We start from the raw sequence: 24,136 nt of genomic DNA, 5'->3' as shown, positions 1-24,136 counted from the left end.
GGCGAAGTTGTCATCAGGCGAACCTAGCTTTAGGCGAAGTTGTCATCAGGCGAACCTAGCTTTAGGCGAAGTTGTCATCAGGCGAACTTAGCTTTTAGGCGAAGTTGTCATCAGGCGAACTTAGCTTTGCAGGCGAAGTTCATCAGGCGAACTTAGCTTGCAGGTGAAGTTGTCGGCTGCAGCTACTGTTCGTCCTTAATCGTCTTCGTTTCTTAACCAAATAACTCGATTTAGGTATCCACGGAATCGTCTGACCAGCGCCTACAAACCCCAACCATCAAATCGACCTAACATCGATGTTTAAAGGGTGCGATTTAGGCATATAGGTTACGGGTTATTTTATCAATCGATTAACCCATCAAATCGTAACCATTTTCAGTAAGTTTAGCTTTGTTGGATTCATTTTTACCACACAAACACAGATCTATCATTTCTATACTAATCCAAACCTAAACGAACAAGTTCTCGATATAAACGTACCGTAAATGAGTCGAACTACGAACACGAGCTGGTCTTGTTGCTTTGGTTCGTCACGACGATCTAGCACCAACGAGCTCGGGTCCTCGCCTTTGGATCTTGGTTCGGGTTGCGTGTGTTTTGGGGTGTGTAGAGATTAGGATGGATAAATGGATGGAATGGAAAGGATTGGGGTTTAAGGGGGTATTTATACTCCCTTAAGCCCATGGACCGAAGGCCCATATTTCCTTTTGGTCCCTGTCTAATCTCATCTAATTATCCTACTAAGTCTTCATATTTTGCTGTTCCACTAACTCGTTTATTTCACCCGACAAAATAATATATTAAATATTACTTTAGAAATTTCGGGATGTTACACTGAGTTAGCAGAATATTAGAAGATTTAAAGTTGCATAGTGAATGTAGTGATTTTTATTTATAATAATTGAAAGTATTGGATTAGAATGTTTAAATTTTGAATATTAATCCCGTGTTAAAAGTTAATATTATGGGAAGTTGCTGGAATATCTAATTAATGGATATATATTTTTTAAGAACTTATAGAAAAAAAAAGAAGCAGAGATTTCGGATTTTATGGAAGTATTGGTAAATAACTTTTAACCGGATTAACTATATTTTTAAATTAATGTGAAAATGAAATATCCTTGAAATGTAATGAGGAGCATGATTAAGTTATAAATAATAAAAAATAAAAATAGTAAATATTTCTATTAAGTTACATTATAATTAAGATGTGAATCTTAATGAATTTTTATAACATATTTTAATAATAAATGTTACAACTATAGTTTTTTTTAAAGAATCGTGAATAACTTTATTATTTTGAATATAAACCATAATAAAAACTTTAATTATGTACTAACCAACAGGTAAATCTAACATAACCTCAATTCGTTTTATTTGTATAAAAAAAATTATTAAGTCAATATTATATTGAAATTATGTAAATAATTAATGAAAACGATATTCTTTGTTTCAATATTTTGAGTGATTTCTGGAAAGCGAAAATAATGGAATGAGATTGAAACAGATTTTTTGGTTTAACATTTTGAATGCTTTAATTAAGTAAATTGTCCTATAAGGCATATTAAATTTAAAATATATTTAATTAAAATACTGAATTGCATATGAGAAAGTTTTAAATCCAAATTTGAAACCAATCTTATGTAAAAAATTATGCACTGCTGTTCGATTCACAATTTAAAAACAATTTGTGATTTACCATACAAATCCAAATTATTCGACAATTATGCACATTTATTTTCTTTAATTTGCAATTACCCGTGACCTTAAAAATTTATAACAGGCCTGAAACTTCAATTTTGATATTTCCTTATTTTATTATTTCACCGTTAATGTTAATGAATGAATCGTTTAGGATTTACATTTAATAAAAATGCTGAGTTCATATATTGAAATGACTTAAAAGATACGGGTGATATATTGAAATTGGTTGAAAAAAGGTGAGGAGGGCTAAGAGAATGACAAGTGACAAGAATATGTATTCTTTTATTAGAATAGATAGATATTTATTCTAAACCTTTGTGGGGAGCATTTGGAAGATTTTATGAAGTCACGGGGCTAAAGAAGAAAAAGACTGTATTTATGGTGTTTTTAGATATCTTGGTCTCTATTTCTATTTGTGACAGGCTCGGGTTGTTTACAACGATGAAACACGCAAAAATGGGAGGCCATGGCCTTTTCGGGTTTCTATGTATAAGGCTACTTCCATAGGGAGTATAATTTTTCGGTCGGTTGGTCGCTTAGTTAGCTTACATGGAATTAAGAAGAAAAGATATATTAGCTGAGATGGAATTAAAGGAGGGCGACAAGTATTCATAAAGAATAAAAGGTTTCTCTAAGTATATATTGTTTTCAAATAAAATATATCATCTAACATTATGTAGTTGATAAAAATACTAAAAAGAAGAACCAGTATTCATAAAGATAAAAAGTTTCTCTAACTAAGAGTATGAAAATATTAAAAATTCTTCTGTTTAGAATATACTATTTTATTTTTGAAAAAATACTTTTAAATGTTTTATTAACTTTTACTACAAGAAAAAAATATCATACTATATAAACTTTTAATATAAAATTAGTTTTGCTAGGGCTGTGATGAGAGTGTAAAGTTTGGATTTAATTGGGTTATTGATGAGAGTGTAAATTTTGGGTTTAATTGGGTCGTGTTTGTGGAATAGTAGAAGAGAGAGAAAGTAATTTTTTAATGAATAGTTGGGTTGGGAATGATAATAGTCTAATATTCTTGCGACATAATGGCTTGATGTATGAGAGATTTATCATTCTCTTGTCCTTCCTAGTTTTTGAGTAGTACCGACTCTACCGTCTTGTTTGGGTGATAAATGTTTTTACTCACCTGTCTATTATTGTTTTCATTCGATTAAATTGTTCTTGAAATTCCTTGTTCAATATAATCAAATCACTAATTTGTGACGGAAAGAGTGGAGATCAAACATGCTACAACCTACGCCTTATGTATGGTCAAAAGACGCAAAATATATATTATGATATCATAGTTAAGCATAAATTAACCATTTCCGTCATATTGAAATATACCATGCCAAAACTCATAGATTTTTAAATTTTCACAAAAAAATCTTAAACTCCAATAAGATAATGGGTTTGGATTTTGTGATGTGTCAAAAATAGAAAATTTTGTCTTTTAACATATAATGTCTTTCAAGTCGACATGTGACTATACTAAAGAATTGACATGGTGAGGGGTAGACAATTATATAGATTGTTAGATCAAATATCTAACTATCTATATAATTACCTATCATAAAATCCTACATGTCGCTCCGCACCCTTCTAAAGTCACCAGATTGCTTGATTTCTAAATTAACATCTCATTGATTTAACATGTTTAACCCTTACACGGGTAACAACATCTCAAATAGGAGACCAACACAAACTAGCCAGAAAAAGAAAAAAAATTTTGCTCGATTAACAAAGCTCAAAGACTAATGTCTTTACTCTTTACGTATCCAACTTTGGTTTGTAAGTTGTATGGAACTGTGGATTATATTTTCCTAATAAAATTTTGAATCTGATCAAATATTATTATAAAGCGACTGGTAATTTTTTTTATTTTTTCTAGTTATAACAAAAAGATTTTCCTGTTTAATTTAAATAATCAATGCACATCTTATTAAATAAAAATACATATGGTAGCTTGAGTCTATATGAGTTATTAGATCGCAATAAAGTCTACTTATTACACTCAAGCAAAATCATATAAATAGACGATAACAATCGTGCATACTCAAATCTCTCTCACTCAGTCACAAATTAGTCTTCACCATACACTTTTATAACTTTTTTTCAATATATTAGTTTATAACATGAAAGAATAATGCAGGGAAATTATACTGATGGTTTGTCCTCTGCTGCTAGTCTGCTACCATGATGGGGGTGGTTACAGAAGAGAAGGTATATTATACGGTTGGTTTGTCCTCCGCTGCTACCATGATGGGGTGGTTACGGGTGAGAAGGTATATAGCTGCAATTTCTTAAACTTATTAAGAACGAACAAAAGTTTTTTTTATCATAAACATAGATGAGAGATTTAATTTCTTAAACTCGAAGAAAACGATGAAATTTCAAACTTTAGCTTGACTTTAACTGAATTGTTGAATGCAATAAAATCTTGCTATTATAGTTTTTTGAATGGCAATTATAGCCAATCATACCAAATCTATCTATACTATCAAAACAAAACTATTATTTCAGATGCCATTTAACTAGAGTCACCAATTAGTATGTCAACTAATACTATTACTATTTATAGAATTACTAACAAAGTTACAAATATAACTTTAAATGCTGTATTAAATGAGATTTTAGATATTTATGAATTATAAAATTTTATTTATCATTACTTATAACTTATAAATCCATAAGATATATTATTATGTATATTATTAAACTTAATTTTTTTATTGTATTTTTTAAGCACACGCATATTACATAGACTATATGCTAATAATTTAAAAAGCCAATAAATGCAATCTAGTTGTTTAGCAGTCATGCGTTAAAAAGAAAAATCATGCATATTAATCATTCATAATACACGTAATTCTAAAATAGTAAAATAATAAAGATATAAATAGATCTTAGGTGCTCTTTGTTTTTTAAAAGGCAAAATGTATGCAGTGTACAAACCATATCTGTATACATCTGTAGAAGAAGAGGTGGACCAAACCTCTACAGTTTGCAAGAAAAAACTGTTTGTTTTTAGCATCTGTAGATTGCTAAAATAAACTGGTAGTGGTGTACAAACTATGGTAGTTGGTGGTGGTGGTGCTGGATGGCGATAGTGGTAGTGGTGGTGGTGGCGGTGGTGGTTGGAGGCAGAAGGCGATGGTGGGTGGTGGACATTAGTGGCGGTGGACAGTGGGTGGTAGATGGTAGTGTGGGTGGTGGATGGTGGTGGTGGCGAACGATGGATGGTGGTGGTGGTGGACAGTGGGTGTTGGTAGGGTGTGATGCTTTAACCCTCTATAGACCTTAGAAGATCTAAAAAGTGGACGGACAAAGTCTGCACCAAGAAGAACTTACGCAGACGTTTTTTAATAAGACGTCTTCGAGAAAACAAACAGTCTGTAGATGGCAATTTATGCGCGTGGTCTGCGTTGCGCAGACAAAAGAGCCTGCATAGATCTTTTTTAGAAAAACAAACAACACCTAGTCATGTGGGTGATTAGGCTATGTGTACTGGGGCGACAAATCACAAGATTTGGGCGACATTCAGGTGGCACCCCCCTCCCTTGATATATGGGGCGACAACCCGAGGGGGGGGGGACGGGTTTTTGTCGGCTGGGTATGTTTTATGTTTATTATTATATTATATGTGTGTGCCACTTATAATCTCCCTTTACTGCTTGGGCACCATATGCCAAAAGTCGTCAACAATTTGTAACCTTTCACTACATATAGCCATAGTTAGCATGGATAGAGTTGTACATTTAATTTTATCTTAGATAAATATGAGGAATAATTTCATATATACCCTTGCAAATATCAAAAATATCGTTATACATCCAACTGTTAACTAAAAGGTATCATACGTGTTATTCCCACTTTAATGCGATGGTAAGATGATACAGGTTGGAATTTGGTGATCAAAAATTTAATCCAGGTAACATATAATAATATTTAATTGTTAAAAAAAATATATCACATATATCCAACTTTTAACTAATTTAAGATGACATGTATGATATTACCTAGGTATCTATAATATTTTTAATAATGCTTGTAAATTTTATCGATATGATTTGAACTGGTGACGACTTTGAAAGCTTCTAGAAGCTCGATTCTTTGCGTCATAATTGTCTGCAAGACCAATAGTCTATTTAATATAGAAGACAATTTTGTCTCTCTTTTAAAACATAGTATACACTAATTCTCTTAACTCCAAGCATCATATAACTTATTTTTCTTTTCTTTACTTTATCCTACTAAAAGAAAATGATTTAATCCATTTAATTTTATCCCTCTTCTATTAATTGTTAATTTGATATATTGTTCTTTTTCTTTTAACCCATAAAAACATAATTTATGATTATTTTTAACAAATTTAACAAAAGTGTGGAATGGGTTAATCCATATTTAAAGTGTCAAGTCATCCTAATTTATGTTAAACGCTAGAGTATACCGGTAGGCCTTATATTCATATAATATTTTATGTTTCTTTTCAACTATTTCTGTTTTACCCGGTGGTTGCTAATAATTAATATAGAAGACATTCTTGTTTTTCCTTTATGTTCATAATTTTGTGTTCGGGTTTTCTTAAAACAATTCCTTATAAAGGAAGTAACACCACTTACACATTATAAAAATATATTATGTACCAACGACATGCCATTAGGGGTTTATGATCATGCATTCCACGGCTCACATGACATAAAGAATGGCCAATCGAAATTGTATGGTGTGTTAGACTGGTGCATCATAATGGTCATAAATCATAATGTTTTGAAGGGGTCATGTAAGTTGGTGTTCTTGAATTCTATAGATTATATGATGTGGTACACAAACACAAAAGCAATTAACTTTACCATTGACAAAGTTACATGGTCTGTATAGCAATTTTCATTTTGTCATTATCATATGGCTCGTATAATGACGTCACACATAATATGTGTACATGGGTGGAGCTAAACCATAGACGTTGGATTTGTTTGGCATCAATTATTATTATTTTTTATGTTTTCTTTAGATTTTATAGGACGATATTTTAGAAACGGATCCAATCTTTTTTGTTGGCACGATTAAACCCACAGATTTTGCAAAAACATTTGAACCCATTTTCTATGAAAACTTTAATTAGTAAATAATTTTTATTGAACCTTTAACTAAAATACTAATTATTACATTAATAAATTATAAAAACAAGTTTGTAGCTCAATGAGTAATGACCAAATGCCCAATTATAAAGTCAAAGGTATGGACTTAAGCTTAACAATTCAAAGCCAAATGGGCAATTGCCCAATTTGATTTTTAAGTCCGAAACAATCCTCTCTATCAGTTCTTAGTCTGTCGACCATTTAAGAATAACGAGTGATTTTTTTTCCTTCTGCAGACTGACAATATTCAATCCTCGGTCCTCTTTCAATCACTCGATGCCCCCTGACCAATCAAGTGTCAATTTTTCCCTTCTTTAGGCAGTCAATATTCAATTCATGAGATCCTTCCGAATAGAAACCAATCAAGGATCCTTCCAACTGTTCGCTACTTCGCTCATAACCATTAAAACTGAACCGACAATTTTAAGCACTTATAATTTTATAATAATTTAGTTTTGATTTATGCTTATGTTTTGTCAACTTGGATATTTGTTTTATTTCTAACGTTATCCGATTATAATTTGACAACCTGGATTAGATTAAATCGCTTTAACGTTAAATGTTTGTATTGAATTTATGACTTCTAAGTATCTATTAATAGCCATAAATATTCTAGACCCAAATGTCCAATACCTATTAATCATTATTTTTCAAAAAATGTTAGGCCCAAATTCAATATATTAAGTCAATTTTTTTTCGCCCAAAACTTTATTAGTCCGATTGGCATAACAGAAAAAAAAACGCATCTAAAACCAAATATAACTCAAAAACCAAACGGTTTTGAAAAAACAAAAAATCAAAAATTTTGTTTTCATTTTGGTTCTAGCCCAAAATCACATACTGAACCAAACTGTCCAAAACATTGCAACTTTTGTTAGTTGCCGGTCAATGACATGGGGAATTATTTTGAAACTGGTTTGTTTTATAGTCTAAATATAATCTGACAATTTATTTTTAAGATTATTGTCATTTTACATTCAAGGGCCAAGATGCTGCAACTTGTGCACTTGAAGTTGCCAATAGCTGGAGATATTTATGATAATTGGGATAGTATACTCCCAAATCAAATCACTACACACATTAATAAACAATATAATTATATCTTTATTTTAAAATATATCTATCTCATTATGAAATTAGTTGCATTTAAAGTTTTGTTATTTTATTTTGGTTTTTCAATTTAAAAGTTTTTTTTTTCTTTTTTGGTTCAAGACATTAGACTTGCAATATCACATTGGTGCTCTTGGATTTGAAGCTTAACTAATAATAACAAAGAGAGAAGGGAAATTTGCATACTTTAAACATCAATTTAGATACATTAGTGTTAACTGAACAAAAGCATTAGCTAACTGCTAAAAGTACACATCAGCACATTTGAATAGAAATATGTTTTTGGGTTAACTGTACAATGATGATACAACTTCCCACCATATCCTGCACAAAACAACCTATTATATCCAACTCCTTCAGTCTTGAAACCGATCATAATCCCCGCTCTTTGGTGACGGTTGCACCCCGTGACTCAATCTTCCTGCCGATTCATAATTAAACGTTTAAAACGACCGAAAATAAAAAGTTTCACTTGTCGTGTAGATAATAATAATAATAATTACCTGAAAAGTCATAACCAGAAGTGTTCCTAGAATCATTGTTAGTCCTCCAATCGCTTACACCAACATTTCGATTCTGGATCATGAATTGGTACCCATCGACATTTTGTTGCTCGTCACCGCCTGCGACTACATTTCTTCCGGAAGGATCCGGTCCCGATAGGAAGCTCAAGTTTGAAACTGATGGCCCCACATTTGGTGATGGCAACTTGTTTGCAGTGGCATCAGTTTTTATAACAGCAGCACTTTCTTTCTTACTCTCAATAGAAAATGAGCCAACAATTACCTGTAAACACAATCAAATAATAAGCGTAAAAGCCTTTCATTCGGCCGAATTTACTCTGACTCAAACTAAAAGAATACTACCTGAACAGGGCCTGCAGCTATCAGTGGCCCGTCGACACCACCACCGATGATTTGCCCATCACTACTAGACAAACAGACACTTAATCCACCCGTGCCACCCAACTCAGTACGAATATAAGATCCACAGAACGATAGGATGTCGAAACGGCCCTGATGTCATATAAAGTTAGAAAACAAGAATTGATCAATGCCTAAATAATGTTCATAAAAGTGTTATAAGCTAACTTGATTAATTACCTCATAAGTAATGTTGCCTCCGGACGTGGCTGGCTGGCGTAAAGATGCATTAGAGATTGAACCAAGTGCTGAGAGGACACACATCTCTTGCTTGCTTTGTTGCATGAATGACATTATTTTCTGGCTAATATCCTATGATAATTTCCAACAGATCACAAAAAGAAAAGGTGGCTTGGTGTTGTTAAAACTTAAAACTATACATGTGCAGTAAAAAGAACATCAGCATCAAGTATCAGGACGGTAACGGGACAAGCGCGAGACACGTATATCTGTCCTAAATATTTCGGGTCTGCATGTTAGGTTTCGGTTCATTTGTCAACTCTAGTATATTAGTTTGTAGACAGTGGCGGACTCAAAAAAAAATTTCACAGAGGTCGAAGGGGTCGGTGTCAAAATTTCATTGGGGTCGTCCGGATTAACATATATACCTCTAAAAGAAATTTTCACAGGGTCGGCCGACCCCTACACTTATAACAGGAACCATTGGTTGCGGCCTTGCAGAATATATTCATTTGTTATATAGATCAATAAACTGAAATGTAAACGATATAATGGAATATTATATGTTCATATTTGATATTGATACCTCTCCGGCAGCCACAGAAATAACATGAGGTGTAAAACCTTGCCCAGTGTTTCCTGAAAAACATATAAAGAAATGGAATATAGCCAACTGCCAATATATGATAATCTAGACAAAATTTTAATGATACAACTATATATGGTTTTCTAAATCATTACAACTAATATAAGGTTAGAGAATCAACTGTAGCTCATAATCAACAAGTCCAGCATCATAGGCATGGCAATGGGACCCATACGGCATACCCGACCCATAGTCCTGTTGGGTTTGTTGAGGCTCGATTATTTTGGGCCCGGTTCAAGAGAACTATGGAGCAGGAAATTAGAAGATCAAATGGGTTGGCCCGCTTTATTTTAATTAAAGCCCCTAGTAGGTTTTTTGGTGAACAAGTAGAAAAACCCTAATCTTGTTATTATAAATATATATCTTGTACTTGTAATTCCTCATCACGAGTGAGGCAGAGGCAATAAGAAAAGTATCCTGGTTGCAGCCCGTGGACGTAGGTTAGCCGACCGAACCACGTAAATCTTGCATGTTCATCTTCGTTTATTATTTTCTCTTGCAGATTATTTGTGTTTGTGTGTGTTTTGCAATACCCGAATCCCTAACAAGTGGTATCAAGAGCCAAGGTTACACTTACACACGGGAGAAACACGATAGCGAGAGGATAGTTGGTGTCGAACTAGGGTTTTGGCAGCCGCCATAACCCAGTTCGTTGGTCTTTATTTACAACCCCACTGTTTGTTTTGGAGCTTATCACCAAAATACGACAAAGAGATATGTTGAATTTGGTTTCCTAATTTGTTTTGTCTTTTGTGAGTTTATGCATCACCACATATTAACAAAGTAAGCAGGAGGCTTATTAATTGGTATTATCCATTATTGTGTTGTTCGATCAAGAAGAAAAGAAAAGACAGTAGGGTTTTTTTATTCTCTTGCTTGCATCGTCATATTGCAACAAAAGAAATTATTATTTTTTTGTTGCTTAATCTTAATCAGAAAGAAACCAAAGGAGCAGGTTTGCGTTTCCAGTTCGTTTCAGTTTTTTATTCTTGATTAGGTTTTGGGTTTTTGGCATATTTATCGGGCAGTTTAGCCGGGTGATTTTGTGTTTACTTTCGGGGTTATTTTGTTGGTCCGAAGTTTTTCTTGATATTGTTACCTAGATCCAAAGTTGGGACTTCTTAGTTTGAGATAATGGTTAAGAGCGGGAAACTTCAGATTGAGAAGTTTGATGGCAGACACTTTGGTTGGTGGAAAATGCAAATAGAGGATTTGCTGGTTCATAAGGATTTAGACATGGTATTGGGTGAAAGACCGGAGAAGATACAACCAGATGAGTGGGAAACTTTGGATAAGAAAGCCAAGGCATTTATTAGATTGTTGTAATCGAAGGATGTTGCATTCAACATCTTGAAGGAAACCACAGCGCGTGGGATAATGAATACATTGTCTAATATGTACGAGAAGCCTTCGGCAGCTAATAAGGTTTTCTTGATTCGTGAACTGGTGAACACGAAGATGAAAGAAGGAAGTTCAGTTACGGTGCACATCAATAACTTTAACTCGATTTTGTCAAGACTTGGGTCAGTTAGTATAAAATTCGAGGATGAGGTTCAGGCTCTACTACTGTTATCATCCTTGCCTGATAGCTGGTCGGGAACTGTTACAGCAATTACTAGTTCTACCAGTGAGTTCACTTTTGATGGGATTCGGGATCTTATTCTAGACAAAGACGTCAGACGAAGAAATTTAGGTGAATCTTCAGGTGATTTAATGCATGTTGGCAGAGGAAGATAACAGAGGTAGTGGGGGCGAGAACAGGAAAAGGAGTCAGTCTATGACTCGGAAGGATGTGGTATGTTGGAACTGTAACGAAGCGGGACACTTCAGGAATCAGTGTCCGAATGAAAAGAAAGAAGTCAACACAGCGGAAGAATACTCAGAGGATGAGGCTTTAGTTCTTAGTGTTGAAGGTAATATTGATTCCTGGGTCATGGATTCTGGTGCTTCATTTCACACTACCCACAGCAGTGAAGCATTGCAGAAGTTGAAGGAAGGTGATTTTGGTAAGGTTAGATTGGCGAACAAAATGATGAGCTTGATGTTACAGGCATGGGTGACATGAATTTAGTTACTTCAGCCGGTTCATGGACCTTGAAAGATGTTAGAGTGATTCCAAGCTTAAAAAAAAAGTTGATTTCTGTTGGGCAGTTGGATAAACAGGGACATGAGGTTAAATTTGGGAACAAGCAGTGGAAAGTTGTTAAGGAAAATCTTGTCATAGCTCGAGGAAGAAAGAGGGGTTCATTGTATATGGTCAGTTTATCGTCCAATGGAGTGACCGACCCAGTTCAGAAGAAGGCCAAAGTCTGGTTCACAGAGTCTAGTGGGCAGAAGAAGGTTTGTTTTGCAGGAGATAAACCCAGAGCCACAGGTCAGATTCAGGTTAAACGTGCTAGAAAAGGTTCAGAGAAACCAGTCAGGGGTTTTCGTGGCAGTGGGAGCACTAGCAGTCGACCAGTCAAAGCTTTAGCCAGAGTTACCAGGCAATGGGTTAAGAGAACCAGTATTTCAGCGGTTAAAGTCTCTCCAGATAATTACCTGCTTAATATGGAGAGTGTTGTTTGTTCTCATGCGATTCCAGGATTCGGCAGTTCGTGTAAGTGGGAGCCGGTAGAGATAGAGAACGAGTCGGTGGCAGTTGTAGCCATGACTAATGCGTTGGAGCTCGAGGGAGCTTCAACGGACCTTCAGGTTAACTAATGAAAAGGCATATGCAACCAGGAAGACGAGGAAAATTACAAGAGGTACAAGTTATCATGTCGGAAGACAGTTTGAGGATTATCAAGCCTCCAAGTGGGAGATTGTTGGGTTTGTGGAGGCTCGATTATTTTGGGCCCGGTTCAAGAGAACTATGGAGCAGGAAATTAGAAGATCAAATGGGTTGGCCTGCTTTGTTTTAATTAAAGCCCATATTAGTTTTTTTAGTGAACAAGTAGAAAACCCTAATCTTGTTATTATAAATATATATCTTATACTTGTAATTCCTCATCACGAGTGAGGCAGAGGCAATATGAAAAGTATCCTTGTTGCAGCCCGTGGACGTAGGTCAGCCGACCGAACCACATAAATCTCGCGTGTTCATCTTCGTTTATTATTTTCTCTTGCAGTTATTTGTGTTTGTGTGTGTTTTGCAATACCCGAATCCCTAACAAATCCAGTGTCATAGAGATGGCAATGGGACCATACCTGGCTCAATACTCATCTTAAAAATTTAATTGTGATTATCACATAACTTAATACTATTCTAAGTTTTATATAACTTTATTGTAAAGAAAATTAGAAATATAAGTGCTAAAAATTTGAGAATTAATACATTAGTAATTACAAAAAGTAAAAGAAGATTAAAATAAAATAAAGTAAAATGTTTACTGGTATGGTTAAGTTAAACAGATGTATATATAGTTCGGATAATCGTATATCTAATTTCATACCCGTAACCAAAGATGCTTAAAAGTTAAAACTAAGCTAGTCTAGAGATCAATACTGGGAGTTGTGTTAGCTAGCTAGCATGAGGTTCACAATCTTACAAAGGCCAGAGCCAAATTCCAGATCGATAATCAAACACGAACTAACGAATAACTCTCGTTTATATTAATAAGAAAATCTCACTCAAAAAACTGATTACAATATCTTAAACCTTAACTCGGTTTGACTATTGATGAACCCTAACTCGGTTACATCTCGCCGTGCTTCTCTAGATGAACCCTAACTCTATTGCATCTCACACGTGCCTAGAATTCTAACCTTGACTTGGTTTATATAGACTAACCTAACTTACTAGCCAGGACATTACCTATTATAATTACAGTACAATTAGGAAACGTAATCAACTACGACCAGCTTGTCAACATTGGTCCCTCAAGTTCACCGAATTATGACTTGGAGTCCAAAATTACTTTCAACAAAGAGTTTCCAACACAGAGTGCATGTGAATAACAAGGTTAAAGATAACGGCACATTCCCTTTTCATATACACCACGCAAAGATTATCCTTGCAATGGTGCAATCTCTCCAATATCAAGCATGATACAATAAATAAAATATAACAACAACATGAAGTGTTAATCTGAATAGCATAACATATAAAACAATATACACACACACACACAATAAGATGAAAGATATATACATACATACCTTGAGCATACTTCTTGAAAGAAGTAGTAGATGAACCACTAACTCCCAAAGACAACTCCTTCTTGCCAGGAGGGGTTAGGGGTGGAACATTAGTGGACGGAGAAGAGGAGGAAGATAGTCGTTTCGCTGCGGCTGCTTGCTCGGGCGTTCCATACTTTCTAGGCCTCCCTCGCTTCCTTCGGACACCGGTTTCTAAGGGAGAAGAGACGGCAGAAGGAGCTGAACTGTGAGGATATAGCAACTGAGATGGTCTAGGATCATTGGTGGTGGTTGGTAGCATTCCATTGTTAATGGTTGAAGGTGGTGGTGGTTGTTGGTGGTGTGGATGGTGTGGGTGTGGTTGTGGTTGTGATGGTTGTGGGTGGTGGTGGTGATAGTAAGAGCCTAGACCAAGGTCATCAGGCTCCATTCAAATGGTGTTGAGAAAAGAAGGATTTAATTTAATTTAATTTATTTGAATATGAATAAGAATATGAATAAGAATATTAATAATTTGTATTGTATTCCAATATTTGAGGAATTTGGATTGGGCTTTGGGTTGAGTTGGTGTTGGTGTTGTTCTTTTTGGATGAGGTTATGATCCTCTGCCGCATGATTCGTGGCGGGCGTGGAGAGTTGATTGAGTTTGACCCTCACAAGGTTGACTCTTGGGGTACACAATGGTCAGAGTATTATCACAAGTCAAACTAATACCAATTTGTTCAAATGGTTTTAACATTTTAGTATTTTACTAATATTTCTTTCTAAAATTAAAAATATACTCTTATTTATTGATCACAAGTAAAAGTGTAAAACTTAGTTTGATTGATGCTGTCATCACTTTAACAAATTTTGGTACATACACTCGTTGAAGTATTTAATAAAAAATATAGATATACTACTTACTAGTTAGAGCATTTTTGTTTATTTTCGTATCTCTAAATCCAAAATTACACTAAAAATCGTATTTTCTCTCTACTTTTCAATTAATAATACTTTGATATACCTTTATCATTACATTTTTTCTCTTCTTCATTAGGGGTGCAAATTAGCCGAGCTTGATCGAGCCAGAGCCCGATCTCAAGCCTAAAAGTAAGCTCGTTTAATAAACAAGCCCGAGTTCAAATTTCACTTATCAAGTTCGAGCCGGCTCGTGAGCCTAAACGAGCCTGCCATTTATATAATTTTTCAAAATATATATTTAATAATTATTAATATATATATATATATATATATATATAATGTTATGAAAAAATAAATAAAAATAACTACATAATATATATTATTTTAAACATAAAATTATAATAGAAAAAATATATAAAAATAATTATATTTATATAAAAAAATAATCGATAAGTAGTAAACGAGCCAAGCTCGAGCTTGAACTTCAAAATCTGCTCACGAGCCGAGCTCGAGCCCAAGATCTGTGCAAGTTAACCGAGCCGAGCTCGGGCTGGATTGGGCTCGTTTGCCCCCCCCCCCCCCCCCCTATTCTTCTCCCACAACCACTTTTTTCAAAAAATAAAAAAATAAATAAAAAGTTATAGGGGGTGAACGGTAGATTTTTTAAATATACAAAAAAAATCATTGTATTTTCTCTTCTCTATTCACAACAACCTAAAGATTAATATTATTTATTACATCTTTATTACTTTAAAAAAATATGTAAAAAAAATCGGGATTGGAATTTTCAAGATCAGCAACCTATTCGGTATCAATAATAAATTGTTTTCTTGACCCATGTAAATTATTTTTTATATTCATTTCAATCTAAAGTGAAATTTTTGAACAAATGAATCAATCCAAACAATTATGCATGCTGGTTTTAGCCTCTTAACATGATACTACAACATGGTGCACTAAATTTGCTGTGATTATGACCAAAATACGCTTTTGTAATCTACTTTTGCTTTAACCTCAAAATTTGTAACTGAACCAATTCCAACTATAAACGATGTCACCCTCAGTCTCAAATCTCAATGGTTACAAGAAAAAATACAAAAAACAAAAATGAAATACACAGTGGTTCTAAATCCAACACTAAATTTACTTAAACTCAAAAATTTATAACTAAAGAGTATAATCCCCTAAAATAGCATCCTTTATCAACTGCAGCTCTTGGATAACACTAGCAGTGTCCATTCTATACTGCGGCGATTCCATCGAACACGACACTCCTAATTCGAGCAACAAGCGCAAACATCTTTCGTGATTCATGTACCCTCCTGTTGTTTTTTCCTTATTGATTCTCACGCCAATCTTGTCTTCATCTTTTAGAAGTACCGGATCAATAATCCCCAATGCAACATCATCATCTATTGCTTTCTTTGCATGTTTGTGAAGGCTCAACTCTGCTCCAAACATGGTGTCAGTAGGCTTCTTGCAAGTCATCATCTCAAGCAATAATATCCCATAACTATACATGTCTCCACTTCTTGACACTTTGCTCCCAACCCCATATTCTGCAATCAAGTTAATTTTTCCTAATAAAAAAGTTACGTAAATCGGATAATTTAAGAGTTACCCCCAACAAAGCAACAAACATGTTAAGGATATTAAGTTATTAACCATTCATAATGCTTAGGTAGTTATGATGATTGACATATGTCTACAAAAATACAGAGGTATAACTAATTTCTCAACATCAAATTCACATTAATTCTAAGACAAAATCACCAAAATGACCGTTTTGACGTATAAGTTTTAACAAAATAGCCTTGACTTTTTATTTGACTTTATTGTTAAAGTTTTTTTCCGAACATCTTGTTTTTAGTTAAGAATTTGTTCCGTCAACTAGAAGCTTCCACATGGGCCATCGTGTTTGCGCTGACGCCTCATATTTTGATGTCGCGGCAGATATCCATCTGGCCAAGAAGATTGGATCTTTTGTGCCAGATTGAAATCTGGTACGCTAAGGTACACTTGTCAAGCACCGACTGATTGAAAATTTCTAAAAGTTAAGACGTACTGTTTAATCAAACTTATTGTCAAGATGGCCATTTTGATGATTTTTCCTTATACAAATATTTCTTCCTAGCCTAGATTATTCAAGGCTAGTTTAAGTTCTATTTGTACATCTATATATATAATTTCAAATAGGACATACCTGGAGCTGCATACCCAATTGTTCCTCTAACTCCAGCCGAGCTACTATTATGTCTATTCTGGTACTCCGATTGAAGAATCTTCGAAATCCCAAAATCTCCAACATGCGCAACCATATCGTCACCAAGAAGAATATTGCTCGGCTTCAAATCACAATGAACAATGGTTTTCCCGGCACGAAGATGAAGATAATCAAGCGCGTAAGCCACATCCAACGCGATACTCACTCTCTGAACCAAACTAAGTTGAGGAAACTCAAACTCAAGCTCATTTCGAGGGTTATGCAACCACCGGTCTAAACTTCCATTAGGCATGAACTCGTAAACTATAGCTTTGAACTCATTACCTTGGAAGTCAATACCACTGCAACAAGTTATGACTTTTATTAAGTTTCTATGTCGGGCATTTCGCAGTGCTTCACACTCGGCAATGAAGCTTTTGGAACCGCCTCGACGATGGAGATTTAGTACCTTGACAGCAACAACATTGTTCACACCATCTTTACCAAGGTACCCTTTATAAACCGACGAAAAGCTGCCTTAACCGATTAAGTTTTTGGTCGAAAACCCATCGGTCACTTTATGGAGTGTTTCAAAAGAAACCTGAATGAGTGACTCACCCGAAACAGTCTCTGGTGGTTCATGTTCCACATTCTTTTTCCGAAAACATACGAATAACATGACCATGGCTGCTACAAGAGCCAAAGCCGAAACTAACGAAATCAATAGTATAACCGCGAGACTTAACTTCTTTTTCTTATTATTAGATCTGCACTTAGGTAGTTGAAGTTCAGGTACACCGCCACAAAGCTGATTATTACCAGCTACAGATACTGCACTTGCATTAGCAAACACTCCTTCACTCGACACCTCGCCATCAAAACCATTGAATGATATGTTCAGACTCTTCAAAGGAATCACTTCCAAATAACCCGGGATTTCACCAGTAAAGTTATTATGAGACACATCAAGATTCTCAAGCGCCCGCAAAGATCCCAAAGATGCTGGAAAAGATCCAGAAAACATGTTGTTACTTATGTTAAGATTCTGTAGGCTGCTGCAGCTACCAAGGCTACTTGGAAGCTCACCCGACAACCGATTATTCGCCAGAATAATTTCAGTTAAGGTATCAAGGTTTCCTACCTCCACTGGAAGTGATCCGGATAACCGATTGTTACCCAAGTTGAGGCTTATGGATAACGATGTAAGAACGAATAACTGACTCGGTATGTCACCAGTCAGATTGTTTTGATCCAGGCTTAAACTTATCAACCTTTTACACTTCCCTAAAGTTGATGGTATAGTGCCATTAAACTGATTTAAACTCATGTAAAGATTAATAATCAATGACAAGTTTCCTAAAGTATCAGGGAATATTCCCTGAGAAAGAATTGCTTGCAAGATTGAGCACCCGGAGATTACCAAGGTTGCCGATGGCGGGCGGAAGGGTGCCCGTGAGTTGATTTACTAGACAAGTCTAGTAGAGTTAGATCCGAAAGGTTGCCAAACGTTGAAGATACACCACCCGTAAAACGATTTGAAGCAACACTTAGAAAATAAGTTGTGTTAGACAAATTACCAAAAGATTCGGATAACACGCCGGTTAACTGATTGTAACCGAGATCTAACACTCCTAGCGATTGGCAATCGATAAATCATCTATAAACTTCATTTCATCAGCTTCTCCTGTTCCGAAACTATTGGAACTTAGTGACAAGACATTAAAGTTGCATGAATTCCTAGGAGTGATTATTAGTTTTCCTGATAAGTTGTTTCGGGCTACATCTAGGACTCCTAGTTGTGGTGCGCTTAGAATGGATGACGGAAAGAGGGCGGTTAATTGATTATCGGGTAGAGAGAGTACCTCAAGGCGCGGCATTATTGATCCTAGGTTTGCTGGTAGTGTGCCCGTGAGTCGATTGCTATCGAGAAATACTTGTTCTAACAATGAAAGGTTATAAAAAGAAGGTGGGATGGGTACCAACAAGGTTGTTTCCGGCTAATGCAAGTCTTCTGAGGCTGGTCAGTCGGTGGAATATGTCTGGGAATATTCCACCGAGCTGACAGTCCCCGAGGGAAAGTGCCTCGAGGACTGTTAGATTCCTGATGAACGTGGGAATCCCGCCTTGTAGAATGTTTCCATGCACGATGAGTATGTTTAGCTTGGATAACGAACCGATACCTGTTGGGATCGTTCCGACTAGATTATTGAACCCCAAGTGAAGAACTTGGAGATTGGAGCAAGTTGTTATGGCGGTCGGAATGTTTCCAGTGAAAGAGTTGTTATAAAGGCGTAGTTCTTGTAACCTGAAGAGCCGCCGATACGTGTTGTTTTGGAGCCGAATGCCTCTGAGAAAGCTTAAGTTTCCGATAGAAGGAGACAACGTGGCCGGTTAAGCCACTGGACTTGAGGTCCAAGAGGGTGACTCTCGGGTGGCGGAGGCTGCATGTGACGCCTCGCCATTGGCAGAAATTAGTGTTGGATTCGTTCCATGAAGTTAGGATGCCTTGCGGGTCAGTGATCATGGATTTGATGGCCAGCAATGCCACACCGTCGCCAGTGACCGTGGCATTGTTCTGGGCTGTCGCCGTGTTGATGAGTGCTGAAAATGCTGCAGCATGCACCTGCACGACGAACAGAAATGATGGTGAAAAAAGGAACCATTTGGTACCCATTTTTGGCTTTGGGTGGCTGTGGATCAAATGTGATATTTTTTTTGGTAACTACATAATAATATATATAAAGTTGGGTGTGACTGTAAAATTTGACCAAGTCAAAACTTTGTGTTCAACTTGAATCTTGAATCTTATTGCATTCTTGTTTCAACCATTAACGTATTATCTGGCTGGGAATAATATAATGGAAAAACTTTAATTGATCATTAAATAACTAATAAAAAATGAGATGCGACAACTATGTGTATTTAAAGTTAAAATATTTTAGGAAAGATACGGTATATATTTAGAAAATTAAACCGTTGACTTTCGGCATGTGAATTGAACCTGTTTCTTACGTCAACGTTCAGCTGATCCAAAGTCCAAATCCGAACCCAAAAGTCGTTAGTCAACTTTTGAAACTGATGATTAGAGTGGGTCTATTGGGTTGGTGGATTCAAGTTGAATAATAAATTGGATATTAAGTTTTTTTTCTAAGTTTCGTTTAGGTAAGAATGATGCTTTATGGGCTAAGAGTGGCGGGAGCGTACGCCACAACCATCTGTAGGTAGAAAGGCGTATAAGCAGTGACGGATCTGGATCAAATGGGTAATGTTCAAAATTAATTTTTTACCGTATTTCATACATTGCAAATAATTTTTTTTAAAGTATTTCATACATTACACGCGTCGCTAGAGGTGTATGCCGCAAGCACCCCCTCCACCCTAATGGCTTAATCTTTTCCTTATCTTAAATAAATAAATTAACTTTGTTTCTATTAGAGTGCACTAGTTATGTTTACTATTATTATTATATGATTAAAATAACTTTCATGTAACGTTAGTCGTCAGCATCTAGAAAAGTAGAAATCAAGCAAGACACGATATACTCTCTATTTTTTAATATTCATTCGTACCATAAATTCAATATATAGGCAACATTAAATGTTTAAATATACTAGCATAAAAGTACAATGCATATTAAATTATATATAACTAATAATCGGACTTGAAAATGAATGAAGTAAGACATGTATAAATCTGTAACCAAACTCATGAAAACATGTAATACAAACATAATAGACAATTTGTTAAGAGGAAAAATTAAGAACATGACTATTTTTTTCTAAGTTAAATATACTTTTATAGTTATAACAGAAAAAATTCACTTATGAAGACATGGGACACACAACTGAGCAAATCATGTATTAGAAGGCGAACTCACTAGCTCACTAATCCTACTTCTAAAGTACTTTTGTCCTTTATGAAACTGGAACTCTTAGCCACTTGAAATGAACATCTATATATATTCATACACATTATTACATTGATACGACTAGGCTACAAGCCATTGGATTTTATATTCAAATTTTCACAAAATGATTATCGGCAGATAAGAGACCCTTGGATTTTATAGTGGAAAATGTATGCTAATATGTTACACGTCTTTTATCAATTCACGGGTTTATAATTATTGTTGAAATATGCTCAAGTTCAATTCGTATAATCAAAATATTGTGTTAAATATTGTATGTTTAGTTCTAATATTTTGTGCTTGTTTTGTTAATGAGGTTTGGTTATTGGGCTTAAAGTTAGAGGTTAATAGGCTTGAAGCTGATGTAATGGACTTATAGCTGATGGGCTTGGTAGCTGTTGGGCCTAAAGTTAGAGGTGTTATCTGGAACATAGTCGGAGTTTATATGGCTTCATCTTCTTATACCAAAAGCTCTAAGCGAGAATGGTTATCATAAAACATCTTAACGGCTGACATCTTGAAAACCCTAGTTCCGTTCTGAAGAAACACTAATGGACCCCGAGCAGATTACGGATAATCTGGGGGTTAAATAGATGTTTCCCACGAGGGGTTAGACCCGGCAAATATGGTTCTTCTGATAACCTGCAAAACAGACACCGTGAGCTCGTCACTGAGAAGGGGGGGGGGGGACCTCCTTGTGACCACCCTTCGGCGTGAGAATCAGACTAGATTGCTCTTGAATATAAGTGTATATTAAGAGATTGCTAGAGCAGATATCAGGTATAAGATATAAGATACAAGATAAGATGAGATGATCATACCATTTGGGGTATTTATAGCCGAAGGTAGGTTTCCAAGAAGGTGTTGCCGGCTGAATAGTATTCCTGTTCTACCAACTGTGGCATACGCACGTGCCATGCTGGTAGTTGGTGGGTAGGCAGCGGCCGACAGTGACCAGGCCTGCTGTGTACTATTCCTTTTCCACCAACTGCAGGCTATGCACGTGGTATGACAGGAGTTGGTGAGTAGGCAGCGGCTAATAGTGACTTACAGTACAAGAGCATGCTGCTCGCCATACTGTTGTCAATGAGCTGTCGTATCTCTGGTCAGATCTTTTGCCCATACCTCGTCAGGTACAGTACAAAAGATCCTCCAGTATCGTACGGACTGGCTCATTTGAGCGGGAGTATTCCCCCTCCCGCCTTTGTGCGGGATTGTTCCCGGCTTTGCTCATTCCTTCAGGTGACTACTGAATTATTGAGAGCTAAGTGCCTTGTGCGTGTAGCCTTGCTGCGCGGGTGGCCTTCCCTGATGGCTTGTATCCGCAGCTGCGGGAACAGGCGGAGTACTTCACCATTGGGAGGCATTTCCTGCGGGAACAGCTTGCGTACTACGCGTAAGGACGTCACGTCTCTGAGCATGGTGGGTCCTGCGGATCCAGTTGGTTTCTGCGCAGACGTCTCTCTTCAAGGTGAGTCCTGCGGGTCCAACTGGGCTCTGCTGGGACCTACCTCTTCAAGTCCCCCCAGTCCAATGTTCTTCTCATGAATGTTTAATAAGTGAGGTGAACTTTTGGACTTAAGCAAAGGGTTTTTGAAAAGGGTTTAGTTTTAAGGTTTTCCATGGGGATTCTTCCCGCGGAAGTCCTAATGTCACTTGCAGAAATTCCCGACTTTCCTGCTTGATCTTTGGGTATGATGCGGGTAGGTCTGTAACCCCCTCGCAAGTCAGGAGCGTTGAGTCCCACTTGTGTGGATTCTCCATGAGGTTTTGGTAGTTTTGAACATAGTGATCAATTATGTTAAAACCACCAATTCCATCTTGGAGCTTCAAACAATCTAGTTCTCGACGTTCTCGCTATGCGGGGATGTTATTCCCGTTTCCGCAAGCATGGCCCAGAAGATCATTCTTGGTTTCAATTCCCTGCGGAGCGCTAGGTATGTGAAGGGTTTTGCCTTGACACTGTACCCGCACTCGTCTTACGGTTACTTTACTTCCAAGGTATTCCTGGCGTCAATTCCCTGCGGGTGCTAAGTATGTGAAGGGTTTTGCCTTAACACTGTACCCGCACCCGTTTTATAGTTACTTGGTCGCCAAGGTAAGGGGTATTTTCCCGCTTACTTTTGAATCTTTTTGAAATTTTGAAATTCGAAGAGTTGGTGAAAGGATAAGAACAGTCCAAACTGTTGAAACGTCGTCCGACGGTTTCTTCTGACTGTGTCAGGACGTGCAGGAAGTTATGGCGACGTGACAGTACATGGTCATTCCAGACGCTTTTTCAGGCGCATGGGCGCGATTTTTCGGGCGCGTGGCCGCGAAATTAATGGCACGCGTCCTTTCAACAGCTGTTGCCAGCTTGCACTTTGCCATGTGTCATAGTTTCATTGCACCTGTGATTTCTCTCTCTTCCGCATTAAATTCATCGCATTAATTGCGATGAGTATATAAATGGGGAGAGGGTCCTTTGTAATTCACACTTTCACTCCTCTTCTTGTAAACGATTTCCGGCGAATACTTTCTGCCAAGCATTCTCCTGAAATCATTCTTTTACCTCCAAACCATGTCTTCTACTCACGATTTCGAAGCTGCTGCCGAGGAATCTGACGTGCACGTCGAGATCCTGACGTCTACGTCTGATAAAGACGATAAGAGCACTGCTGGCGAATGCCAGTGTGCTCTTCCCACTGAGCTTTTTCAGTACATCGTCCGGAAGTTCATGCTCGAGCCGTTCGAGCCTGAGTTTCCGGAGCCACACCAGACGGTGTACGATGCCCCCAGGGGCAAGATAGGGGTGTACACTGCATTCTTCGTTTATAGGAATCTCAGGTTCCCATTAACGAAGTTTGTATACCGTGTCTTGGAGAGGCACGGGGTGCATTTGACGGAGGTACACCCGATGGCGATCGCCAAGATCCGCCACTTTGAGTGGGTGTGCCTCATTCTGGGCGTGGAGCCCCATGTTGACCGGTTGATGACCTTCTATTCTTGGAGGTGCATCCAGGGGTGGTACACCTTGGTCAACCGGATCAAGGGGCTGAAGATCTGTGCAACCGAGCGCAGTCTTCGGTCGTGGAAGAGGGAGTTTTTTATATCTCCGCTCGCGTCGTCCCGATAGCGATGACGTTTAAGAATGGGATAGCACTCCCCGCCCTTCACGCCCCAAACTACCAGGAGGCGGAATGGTTCGCCAAGATCTCCCGGATCCAGACTCCGGTGTACCGCTTTGCGGAGTTTGGGATGGTGATGCTTGGGATGAGCCGGGTGTGGAAGGAGGCGTCGCAGGTTCCCATCGTCCTC

The 24,136-nt window shown here is 36.9% G+C and overlaps 1 protein-coding gene and 1 pseudogene across 2 annotated transcripts; both read right to left on the bottom strand.

The window, feature by feature from the left end:
- Positions 1-8,312: 8,312 nt before the first annotated feature.
- Positions 8,313-14,314, bottom strand: LOC143594915 (AT-hook motif nuclear-localized protein 14-like). Its single transcript, XM_077074100.1, has 5 exons — positions 13,848-14,314; positions 9,648-9,700; positions 9,062-9,193; positions 8,825-8,974; positions 8,313-8,744 (listed from the first exon to the last, which is right to left on the bottom strand). Exons 1-5 carry the CDS (start codon positions 14,254-14,256, stop codon positions 8,427-8,429), a joined length of 1,062 nt encoding a protein of 353 aa, XP_076930215.1. The 5' UTR covers positions 14,257-14,314; the 3' UTR covers positions 8,313-8,426.
- Positions 14,315-15,896: 1,582 nt separating this feature from the next.
- LOC143594914 (uncharacterized) lies at positions 15,897-19,606 on the bottom strand (annotated as a pseudogene). The gene is made up of 2 exons (XR_013146433.1): positions 16,933-19,606; positions 15,897-16,288 (listed from the first exon to the last, which is right to left on the bottom strand). The product of XR_013146433.1 is annotated as an uncharacterized LOC143594914 (transcript).
- Positions 19,607-24,136: the final 4,530 nt, after the last annotated feature.

Source organism: Bidens hawaiensis, unplaced genomic scaffold (genome assembly GCF_021521415.1).
Source record: "Bidens hawaiensis isolate Kalapana, Puna unplaced genomic scaffold, B.hawaiensis_p1.1 tig00044298_1, whole genome shotgun sequence".
NCBI classification, from domain to species: Eukaryota; Viridiplantae; Streptophyta; class Magnoliopsida; order Asterales; family Asteraceae; genus Bidens; species Bidens hawaiensis.
Note: the sequence above shows the minus strand (reverse complement) of the source record. Positions and strands in the feature narration are given on the sequence as shown.

Coding starts and splice junctions, on each gene's coding strand:
- LOC143594915 (XM_077074100.1), bottom strand. CDS start 14,256: ATGGAGCCTGATGACCTTGGTCTAGGCTCTTACTATCACCACCACCAC. Junction 9,701..13,847: donor TTTCAAGAAGTATGCTCAAG/GTATGTATGTAT, acceptor TATGTTTTTCAG/GAAACACTGGGCAAGGTTTT. Junction 8,975..9,061: donor GAGGCAACATTACTTATGAG/GTAATTAATCAA, acceptor ATATGACATCAG/GGCCGTTTCGACATCCTATC.